The 10,918-nt window shown below is 56.5% G+C and overlaps 3 protein-coding genes across 6 annotated transcripts in view; 1 reads left to right on the forward strand and 2 right to left on the reverse strand.

Moving 5' to 3' along the window:
• RGL3 (ral guanine nucleotide dissociation stimulator-like 3) overlaps positions 1-391 on the reverse strand; it is a 13,498-nt gene extending 13,107 nt beyond the window's left edge. Inside the window, 1 exon segment of the mRNA XM_015565362.1 lies at positions 310-391. Within this exon segment, the coding sequence (XP_015420848.1) occupies positions 310-391 (82 nt within the window).
• Positions 392-859: 468 nt separating this feature from the next.
• CCDC151 (coiled-coil domain containing 151) lies at positions 860-8,386 on the reverse strand. 2 transcript variants are annotated; one of them, XM_015565344.1, is made up of 13 exons: positions 8,004-8,386; positions 6,419-6,540; positions 6,223-6,300; positions 4,800-4,970; positions 4,581-4,682; positions 4,360-4,485; positions 4,040-4,162; positions 3,680-3,832; positions 2,628-2,788; positions 2,334-2,547; positions 1,650-1,805; positions 1,183-1,267; positions 860-1,030 (listed from the first exon to the last, which is right to left on the reverse strand). In XM_015565344.1, the coding sequence occupies exons 1-13, from the start codon at positions 8,239-8,241 to the stop codon at positions 912-914; spliced, it is 1,848 nt and encodes a 615-aa protein (XP_015420830.1). In that variant the 5' UTR covers positions 8,242-8,386; the 3' UTR covers positions 860-911. The 2 variants fall into 2 exon arrangements, with proteins under 2 accessions (XP_015420830.1, XP_006765870.1); XM_006765807.1 differs by having other exon boundaries at positions 6,419-6,595; positions 8,004-8,082.
• A 404-nt stretch (positions 8,387-8,790) lies between these two features.
• The window catches only part of PRKCSH (protein kinase C substrate 80K-H), a 14,642-nt gene continuing 12,514 nt past the window's right edge, over positions 8,791-10,918 (forward strand). For 2 of the 3 annotated variants that reach the window (XM_006765803.2, XM_006765804.2), the window contains exons 1-5: positions 8,791-8,895; positions 9,191-9,329; positions 9,526-9,642; positions 10,160-10,255; positions 10,383-10,440. In XM_006765803.2, coding sequence (XP_006765866.1) covers positions 9,254-9,329; positions 9,526-9,642; positions 10,160-10,255; positions 10,383-10,440 — 347 coding nt within the window. In that variant the 5' untranslated portion in view covers positions 8,791-8,895; positions 9,191-9,253. The other variant, XM_015565345.1, reaches the window with a different exon arrangement.

The raw sequence follows: 10,918 nt of genomic DNA on the forward strand, positions 1-10,918 counted from the left end.
TTTAAGAAATAAATAAAATTAAAATGTAATCTCATCCTTGCTTCATTCGTTCACTCATTCATCCCGTAATTAGTAAAGCACCTACCTCGTTAAAGTGCTGTCTGAGGTGCTGGAGAGGTGACAAGTGTTTAGGAATATGAAATACAGTTCAGTGGGAGGAAGCTTTGGTCTCAGCAAAACCTGGATTCAAACACAAGCTGGACTAGGGGTGTCACTTTGAACAAGTCTTTTCACCTCTCTAAGCCTCCATTTCCTTTTTTCAAAAGAGCTTTCTTGAGATGTAACTCACACACCAAGCAGCCCCCTCACTGAAAGTTCGCTGCATGTAGCTCACTGAGCTGTTTAGGATGTTCGAAGCCGACACCACACCCTCATCATGGAGCATTTTCATACCCCTAATAGGCTGACGTACACAATAGCAGTCCCTCCCCATCAACTTCCTTTTCTGGGGGGAAAAATGGGGGGCAGAGGGCAGGGAGTACCTAGCTGATAGGCCTGTTACAAAAAATAAATAAAATACATCCAAGCATCCAGCCTGGCCCTCGACAGGGACTCATCACATGTCATTCAAGTAAACGTCAAGGCAAAATCTCACAGAAAGAAGCAAAAAGACCAGCTACGCTAAGCAAGTGTCAGAGGGGGGCAAGTCCATCCCAGCACCCAGGAATATACTCCGGTTCCCATCCTCGGAGCATATCCCACAAGCCACGGTCTCCCTCTAATGCTCCTGAATACAGAAAAATCAGGTATGCAGCCCAAAAGCACGCTTTTTGGCCCGGCCGGCGTGGCTCAGTGGGGCTCTTTCACGTTTGTCCATTTTCCTTCCTCTTTCTCGCGGGGAGCAAGGAGGCAGCCAGAGGGCTTGGGGGCTCCGCGGGGCCGGGAGGGGCCAGGTGTGTACGAGGGCGAGTCTAGGACCTCCGAGAGCGGTTGCGCTTCTTGCTGCGAAAATCGATTAATTTCTGGGAGCGGATCTTGAGCTCCGCACGAGAAACCAGGTCGTTGTTATCGTCCTCGGTCTCCTCTTCGTCTGGGGGGCGGGAGAGGGGGGTCCAGGTTCCCAGCCCTGCTCAGATCTCCCTACCCAGCCTTTTAGACCCACCGCCCCTCCCACAGCCCGTTGCTCTGTTGGGCCCCCGGGCCCCCTCACCCACCCCCCTCTTTTCCCCCGCCCGTACTGACCGAAGAACTTGTCCTTGGGAATGGCAAGGGGGAAGGTGATGCGGGTGTTGTACGCGGGCAGCTTTCCCTCCAGGTTGGCGTAGAACTGGGGAGGAGGCGGGCGGGAGAGAAGACCGTGAGTGGGGCAGGGGCTACCGGGATATCCTGTTACCCCTCCCTCCCGCTCCATCCCGAGCTACCCTGGTTCCATACAGCCCCTCTGCCAACTCCTGTAGAACTTTACTCGGGCCCAGCTGTGGCCTTCCTTCTCAGCAGGCACCCTGATGCCCACCCCACCTCCTGTCCTCCCGCCAGGCCCGCCCCGGGTCCCTGGGCCCCGCCCCTTGGCGTCTCGAGGCTCCACCCCTGATGCCCACCCCACCCCACTCTGCCCTCTGACCTCCCAGTCCCATTCCTGGCCAGCGGCCTTCTCCCGGGTCTCCCTGGGGTTGCCGCGGCTCCCCGAAGCGCGCCCCCTCCCGGGGTACCTCGCGATTCGCGATGTGGCGCAGCATCTCCGGAATGTCCTGTCGGTCTAGCTGCGCCTGCAGCGCCAGCAGCTTCTCCTCCACCAGGCCCAGCAGCTTGGGCAGGTAGTCGCTGGCCTGGGGATCCAGCTCTTTCATGGCGGAGCCCCCGGCCTCCTGCGGCGGGGGAGGAGCTGTGTCAGTTCGGAGGGGTCGGCCTCGGACGGATTCCACCCGGAAAGGGGTTTTGCTTCCAGGGGTCAAGCCTTTGAGGGTGAGGGGCCACCCACAGGGGTGGCGCTATCGTCCCTAGGGCCGGGCTGCCGCTGCCTAGGGCCTTGGAACTTCAGACGCTGGGCAAGGGGTGGGGAGGTCTTTTTTTGAGGGGAGAGGAAGATAACCAGAGAGAAGCCATTGCAGGGATGACCCGAAGCAATGGCACTCTGGTGGGGCTTCTCCTGTCTCAGGGTGCTCCAGTATTGCAGCCGGGTCGCTGAGGTTTTGGGTTGGGGGACAAAGTGGGACTTTCCTCTGGGGGTGCGTCTTGAGGCAGCACAGCGTCTCTGAAGTCTTGGGCCACTTAGGAGTAAGGGGGTTACCCCAGGAACATGGGGTAAGGACTCCCTTCTAAGTGGCCTTCTGATGTCCTGGATGGGGCATGGAGGGGGGGTTCCTGTCAATGGGGCTATGGGGCGGACACCCCACCTGAGGGGCTAAGTCCTGGGTGGTTCTGGGTACTTCTTCCTCAGAGCCCTGGCGGCCCATTGGGAGGTGGTTCAGCTTGCCCGCCAGGTGCTCCAGGCCCTCCCTCAGGATTTGCATCGCCCACATGGCCTGCTTCAGCTCGGCCTGGGCCTTCGCCTTCCGCTGCTGCTCCACATTGAGGCTACTCTGCAACACGGCCTGCAGCCTCTGTTCACTGCAGAGAATGGAGAGAGAGCTGTGGGCGTGCAGAGGACCCCGGGCCCTCACCCGCTCCCTCCGGCACTGGGACCTCACCTCACTAGCATGGCCTCCCCTGAGTACTTGTGGTCTTCGAGCTCCTGCTGCAGCTGCTCCTTCTCTTGCTTCAGTTTCAGCAGCAGCTCCATGTTCTCATTCTTGAGCATCTCCAACTGCGTGAAGGTGTCGCTCTGCGCCAGGAACCGCCGCACCACCGCCTAGGGCCCACCCAACCCCCGTCAGAGCAGGGGCCTGGACAGGTCCAGCTGCCACCCTCCTCCTTAACCCCAGGGCAAGAAGAGCAGGTGGCTGAGCTGACAGCTTCTGCACAGTGATGCGTAGGGACTCTGAATAGGACTCAGGGCTGCCTCACAGGTGGGTAGCCTGGGACAAATAATATTTGCTGAGCCCTTCTCTCTCTATATCAGGAATTTGAGTCAGCCAAAAATCAGCGTGTGAGGCAGGGCAGCAGTGACCATAGCTTCTTTCCAAAATCAAGGTGCCAGCAACATTCTGGGGAGTGGGGGGGAATCTCGCCCAATCCCATGAGGAAATACTGGCCCGCTGTGGGAGCAATCCTGCCACCAGGCCAATTTCTGAAAAGGAACTGGTCACAGTGCCTCAGATGACACCATAGAGCCTGGAACCCTCGGGGGTCATCCCATGGGAAGCATGGAGGGTTGGGGAGTGCCCAAAGCGGGGGAAACAGACTGGGGTCCAGCAGGATCACTGTTTGCCAGCAGGGAACATAGAGTCTTAGAAAATTTCCAGCAAGACATTGCAAAAAAGGGGGACCAGGGCAGGGGTTTGGCTTGCCCAGGGCCTAGGGTGGCACTGGGCAGTTTGCTGGGCCCTAGACCATGTAACAGGTGATGGAGACACAGAAGAGACAAAACTCCCAGCTTTCACAGGGCCTCCAGGCCAAAGAAGTCAGGGTCAAAGGTGTAAGACTGAACGGAGGAGAGGAAATGTGAGTACAGACGGTGTGCATGGTTCTGTTGTAAGGGGCAGCAGAGAAATGCAGCGGTAGCTGAAGGGTTGTCTTTTAAGGAAGCACGTTTGTGTGCTGAGGAGTTGATCTGGGGCACAGGGCTGCGGGCAGCACTCACGTGCGTCTCGGCCACGCCAGTGGCGTCCTTGACCTTGCCGAAGAGCATCTCCAACTGGTACATGCTCCAGCGCAGCTTCAGGTCCTCCTCCTTGGCCTTCCGGTTGTCCTGGATCGTGTCTTCGGACTGCAGCAGCACGTGCTCTCGATGGGTCTGCTCCAGGTTGAGGTCAGGTCCAGGGTCAGGTTGTGGACAAGGGCTTAGGACAGAGGCCAAGAAAGGGTATCTGGACAGGGGTCAGGGAATAGGTGGGGTCCAGTCTGTGGTCCCGGGAAAAGGCTTAGGTCAGGTAAGGGCAGCCAAGCAGGGATCAGGAGTGCGGGACAGGGCCTTAGTCCTGGCACCCCCGGGTGCACCCACCTTGCGCTCCATGCGTTCGTTCTGCAGTTTCTTCTCGTCTGCGAGTTTCTTGAACTCGGTTACATAGTGCTCGCGGTTCTTGCGTTCTCGGAACACAGTCTCCTCCAGATACTGCAGCTGATTCTGGAGGGCAGGCAGGGGGACAGCAGGACCAGTTGGCATCTACCATGGCTCAGGGTCAGAGCCACAGGCCCAGCTGGGCCAGGTTGCAGGGTCCTGAGAGACACATAGGAGTGGCTCTGGGACAGCTGCGGTTCCGATGCTGGGGCCAGGAGACCATGGAGTCGGGGTAGGATTCCCAGGGACCAGTGAGCTGGTACCTTGGCAACGTTCTGGGTGTTGAGTGCCTCCTGGTTCACCACGCGCATCTCCTCCAGTTCCTGTTTTGTCTTCACCACCTCACTCTCCATGGAGTCCAGACGGTTCTCGAAGTGAAGGCTCTCTTCCTGGGGGTGAGGAATGGGGCAGGCCTGTAACCACTGTCCCGGGCCAAGCTGGCCCTCCCACTTGCCTCCCCGTCCCCAGCCATTCTGGTCCCTACCTGTAGATAGGCCTTGAGCTGCAGGTACACATTGGTGATGTGTTCCGCCTCCTCCGCCTTCATCCGAGCCTTCTCCAGACGGTTCTCCAGGTTCCGCAAGGTCTAGAGGGAAACAAGGCTGGGCTGAGTCCCCTCCACCCTTAGTTCCTCTTCCTCCCTAGATCAAGAGCCCCTTTTTACCTGTCCACCTCCCAGCCCTCCACACCTCACCGGCCGCACCTTAGCCATCTCAGTGTTGCTATCTTGCACCTCTTCCATCTCCAGCTCACGGAGGCTGTGCTGCAGCTGGAGCTCCTCCAGCCACTTCTGCCGCAATCCCATCTGGTGCCGCAGACCATTCCGTTGCTTCACCTTCTCACTCAGCCGGTGGTCCAGGAGCTCCAGGGCCTGCTGGAGGGAGGGGAGCGAGAGCAGGGGTCTGAACCCCGCCAGGTCCTTCCTGCAGAGCTTCCTTCTTCCATGTTTTGGTTCCCATCTACCTCTCTTGTCTCTGAACAGCATCTGACCCTCCTCCTGCAGGTTTTCTATTTTGGTGGCTTCCAGGAGCCCATTCCCTGGTTTTCCACCCACCTCCCATTTGCCCTGGTCTCCTCTGCCTTTGGAGAGACAGCCCCAGGCTCTTCTCTCCTCTGTCTACACCCACCCCCATCATGATCTCTTGTCCAGTCTCAGGGCTTTAAAGGTCACCTGTACACTGAAGACGCCCAAATTTAGCCTTCCCCTGTCAGGCTCAAGTGTCCATATCTACACTGCCTTCCAGATGTGTCCACGGGCACCTCACACCATTGTGACCAATTTGAGCACTTGATCTTTCGCCAAACCTGCCCTTCTCAGTGCTCCCATCTCCGCTCATGCTCGCTCTCCTTCCTTCCAAGTGCTCAAGTCCAAAACTGAAAACTGTCACCCCACTTCTTTTTCTCTTCCATCTACATACAAGTTGTTAGCAGTCATCTGTTCTATTTCCAAGGTTGCCCCCAAGATTCTTTCTTCCTGTCTACAGCTTTCACCCTAGTGCATCCAACACCATCTCTCACCAAAACGACTTCCTCCTGGCTTCCGCTCTCGCTCTCTCTCAGTCATTTCCCACTTACCTGAGTCTTAGCATATAAAATCCGCTCTCTTCATCATGGCCTGCTGCAAGACTCGGCTGCTGGTGACTTCCCCGACCCCCCTCCTACCAGGCTCCCCTCCCTCCCTCCCATCTAGCCACACTGGCCTCCAACACTTCACACTTGTTCCTACCCCAGGGACTTTGCATTTGTTGTTCCCTCTGCCTGGGGCATTCCCCTCCCTCACCCCAGCCCTCTACCCCCAGATCATCTCCTGCCTGGCCCATTTTCAGCTCAAGCATCCCATCGGAAAGAGAGGGGTCTTTGCTGACTCCCACTCCACAGTCAAAAGTGCAAATTCCTGTCCCAGTGGGGACTTGGTCTGGTTTTTTTTCACTGCACGATCAACAATACCTAATACCATGCCAGGCACATGGCTGACATGTGATAAAAATTAACTGTATGAATACATGAGTGGCGGAGGGTAGGGAGAAAGGACTAGAGGGGGAGGGGGAGAAGGGAGGGAGTCCTGTGGGGAGGGGACCCAGGCTGGAAATGAAGGAGATTGTCAGTGGAGTAGGGGTGGGGCAAACCTGTCCTGTCCTGTTCTTCAGGTATGGCTTCTCTGACTTCCAGTCCTGAATCACTGCCTGGACCACTTTCTCTTCTCCCTGCAAGGAGAGGAACCCAGTCACCACTTACCCAGGCCACCTCTACCTGAGGCAGTGCCCTGTGCTGGGAGTGCTGGTGCTGCCCCTGGAACCTCTTTTCCCACTGCTGCACCCTCACCTGGAGCAGGTCCCTCAGCTGTAGTTGCAGCACCCTGTTATCCTCATGTAGCTGGTTCATGGTTTCCTGATTCTTCTTGATGTTCCACTGGGTGCTCTCATAAAAGGCCTTCCGATCACTCTCTGGGGTCAAGTGATGTGGGCAGGTACAAGCAGAGCATCATGGGGGTGGGAAAGGCTTCCCAGAGGGATAGCCTTTTTGCAGTCATCAATTTAATATTATAATAATACTTTGCTTGGAGCATTTATTATGTGTTGGATGCTGAACTAAGAACTTTCCAGGTATAAAATACAGTATGCCAATAGGTGCATATCCACATCATACCCATTTTATAGATGAGAAGACTGAGGCTCAGGCTTATTAGATTGTTCAAGGTCACAAACAGTCTGACTCTTGACCTTCAACCACTGCAAGATTTCCCCTATTAATAATAAAACAATAATGGTTTACACCAGGATTTCCCAACCTCAGCATGACTGATACTTGGGATGTACAGTTATTTACTGTGGTTAGTTGCTCTCTGCATTTTGGTTTGTTGAGCAGCATTCCCGACCTCCACCCTCTAGATACCAGCAGCACCCTCCCACCCCTAATAAAGTGACAACTAAAAATGTCTTTAGCTTTGGCCAGTTAGCTTAGTTGGTTAGAGCATTGTCCTAATCAACCTTTTGTCTTCACCACCTCACGGTTGTGGGTTCGATCCTCGGTCAGGGCACATCCAAGAATCAACCAACAAATGTATAAATAAGTGGAACAACAAATCGGTGTGATCTCTCTCTCTCTCTCTCTCTCTCTCTCTCTCTCTTTCTGTAAATAATTAATTAATTATAAAAGCCTCCGGACTTTGCCAAATGTCCCCTGGGGAGCAAAATGGACCTCTTCCATTGAGAACCACTGGTTTGCAAGTTATAGTGTGTTACTATGTGCCACTGCTCTAAGTACTTAACACATTTTAACTACCTATGGTGTTGTACTGTTATCCCCATTTTACAGATGGAGAAACTGAGAGCAATTAGGTTACTCTTAGTGCCCAAGATCAAACATTAGTATATGCAGAGCCAGGGTTTGAGCCCAGAATGTCTGTCCCTAGGATCTATGTTTTTCACCACTCCACACTTGATAGAGAGCTGAAATTACACAAAAGTATGAAATACAATCCAGTTGACTCCCGAGTCCAGGAAAAGCTTTTGCTTTTGTTAATCTTCACCCAAGGAAATGTTTTCCATTGATTTTTAGAGAGAGTGGAAAGGAGGGGGAGAGGCAGACAAAGAGAGAAACATGTGAGAGAGACACATCGATTGGTTGCCTCCCCCAAATGCTCCGACCCAGGCTGGGGATCCAGCCTGCAACTGAGGTACATGCTCTTGACCTGAATCAAACCCCGGACCCATCAGTCGGAGGGCCAATGCTCTATCCACTGAACCAACAGGCCAGGGCCAGGAAGTTTTATGAGATGAGTTTTTACCGCCAGCACTGATCACCTGGATGAATGCTGTGAAGCACCCTTGCCACACCATGCCTGGTCAGAGGGCTGGGTGGACACTGCTGACTAGGGGCCATTTGATGCCCTTTGGAGCCCTCTTACCTAATGCTTGTATCTTCTTTTGTATCTCAGCCATCTGCATTTGGAGAGCGACCTTCCCGGGGCTGGCATAGATGGGTCCCTTGGAAGGGACTGGAGGCCAGGCCTGCCCCGCGACCTTGCCTCTAGGGCGGCTTTTGGCCTGATCTTGACTGCGCTTGGACTTGGAAGAAGTCGGAATCTGGTCCTGAGAAGGCACCGTGGCACTGGTGGCGGCCATCCAGCACAGGGGAGACGTCATGATTGGGTTGGGGACAAAGGCTCCAGGGGGCTGGGGGGGCGCCGGGGAATCGCCTCTGTCCGGGATCCGTCGGTTCGGGTTTCTGTGGCTGAAAAAGCACTTTCCTACCGTTTGGCTGGGCCGAGCAGCATCTCCGGATTGCTAGGTAACCTCCTCCCCGCCTTCCTATGCGCTCCCATGGAAACCGTCCGCGTTCGGCACCACTGCTCTCATTGGCTGGTGCTGCGGAGGGGCGGGCCCAACAGGGGGCGGAGCAGAGTCGCGCCGCCTCACGATGGGGGAGGGATCTTTAGAGTCACGTGTTCGTCTTTTTTTTCCTCCTCCCACCCCAAACCCACCGGGTGTTCGCGCGTTTTTCAGGAACTTTCTTTTGCGATTGTAGAACCCGCCACTCCCAAGATGGAGGCACCTTGCGCCGCCATTAAGCGCAAACCTTCAGAACTCTAAGGCTTCGTAGTCCTATCCAAGATGGCCGTCCGGGTTCCGGCATCTCACGTGCCACTCCCAGCATGGCGCCTCCGAGCCGCCGTCCTGGCGCTCAGCGTGTCACAGGAAGTGACGCATCCACACACTTCCGCTTTTTTTCTGCTGGAAGAACTGTGGGCTGCTGGGCTCGGGGGGCGCGGTGAATACTGACCTTTGCCCTTGCTTCGTGTAAGTGATGCATTAGCGGGCCGGTGGGAACCCCAATTTCCTGTTGAGGTACCTGAGGGTGTGCGTCGGCCGAGGGGGAGGCTCTTCACTCCTTCGGCCTATTGGCGGGAATTGGTTGGCTCGCTCTCCCCCCCTGTGGAGCGGAGGTTTTGAGATCCCACCATTGAGACGAGCCAGGTTGGAAAGGTATCGTCCGATATCTTTTCCCATGAGCCCCCATTGCCCGGAAGCGGTGGAGGAATCCAATTGGCTGGAGGGAGCCCTCGGCCGCTGACCGGCAGCTCCCTCCTTGCAGCGCGTCTCCCCGCAGCCGGCTTCCTCCCCCGAGCCCGTTTCCGGCCTCCGAGCCTCTAGCGAGATGTTTCTGCTGGTGCTGCTGCTCCCCGCGTGCTGGGCCGTGGAGGTCCGGCGGCCTCGGGGCGTCTCCCTCACCAGTGAGTCCGCCGCCGCGTGGGGGGTCGGGTTGGAGGGGCCGCTGTGGCTCCTCGGGGAGGCACTTACAGCCTCTGGCCTCCGTGTCCCTGCCTCTGGGTGGGGAAGGTGGCAGCGCTCAGCAATGGATGGAAGCAGAGGTGCCCTTAGGTTGGGGGGCCTCTTCCCGCGCTGGGCTGAGTCTCTTGCTCCCCCCAGACCATCACTTCTACGATGAGTCCAAGCCTTTCACTTGCCTGGACGGCTCGGTCACCATCCCTTTTGATCAGGTCAACGATGACTACTGCGACTGCAAGGACGGCTCGGATGAGCCGGGTGAGTTTTTCCCATCCATCCATCCATCCACCATCGATCCATGCATTGCACAGGTATTGGGCGCCTGCGCAGTGCCAGGCCTGTGTGTGACTACGACAGGACTGCTCCCTGCTGACTTAATGGGGGAAGCAGGCACAGGAGCAAGTGGTCGTTGGTTTGGTGCTGAGAGCCACAGGCAGGGTGGGAGCTCAGAGAGGCCCCCACCTGACCTGAGGGCTCGGCAGGGCCTCCTGCAGGGTGCTGCACGTGGAGAGGCCTGTGGGCGACAGGGACTGGTGAGGGCGGGGGAGGGGGAGTTGGTGGGCCTGTTCTCAGGGTCTTGGTGAAGAGAGTCAGGAGGGGGCCTGGGAGAATTCCGTCCCAGACCCTGAGTGTGCAGCTGTCTCTCTTCCCCTTACTGGCACTGGTCTACTTGTGCTCTGTGTGTGCGTGTGTGTCGGGGCTTCTGTCGGGTGGATGTGAAGGGGTAAGGCCTGTGCACTGGGAAAACTCCCCTCCCTCTTCCTTCTTCCCCAAGGCACGGCCGCCTGTCCTAACGGCAGCTTCCACTGCACCAACACTGGCTACAAGCCCCTGTACATCTCCTCCAGATGGGTCAACGATGGAGTTTGTGGTAAGTGAGATCCCGCTGGGCTTGGGGACGGGGGACGGGAGTGGGGCGGGACTGGGGTTGGGGAAGAGGGGAGTGGAGGAGGAGGAGACACTGCTACGCCTGATGGTGCCCCCTCCTCTGCCCTAAGACTGCTGCGACGGGACGGACGAGTACAATAGTGGGGTCGTCTGTGAGAACACCTGCAGGTACGGGGGCGCCCCCCCCCCCCAAACCCCAGGACCTTGCCTTGCCCTGTCCGGTGAATCAGGCCCCCTCTCTTTTCTGTGTTTGAGCATCAAGTGCTCAGTCTGTGCCTTGTGAAGGCTCCCTCTGGCCGGGAAGCAGGTGCAGTCATGTGCGTGTTCAACAGGTCGAAAAGCTCCAGTTTAGAAGGAGAATGATTTCTTTGGGGTCACGTAGCTAGGAGAGAGCAGAGCTGCTACTCGAACCCAGGACAGCCTGACTTGAGACTCCGTGCTTTTAATTGCTATACTGGAGCAGGACCTGGAGACTGAAATGGCAGGCAGGTCATCTGAACGCCAGAAGCAGGCTGAGCATAAGGCAGCAGGAGTGGTGGGGACGGTGGCATCCAGAGGGGCAGCTGCCCTCAACTCCTGTCAGTTGAAGGCAGGTGATAAGGGCCTGATTGGTTTTTCAACGAAACCAAATGTTTATGTATATGAG

Source organism: Myotis davidii, unplaced genomic scaffold (genome assembly GCF_000327345.1).
Source record: "Myotis davidii unplaced genomic scaffold, ASM32734v1 scaffold1439, whole genome shotgun sequence".
Taxonomy (NCBI): domain Eukaryota; kingdom Metazoa; phylum Chordata; class Mammalia; order Chiroptera; family Vespertilionidae; genus Myotis; species Myotis davidii.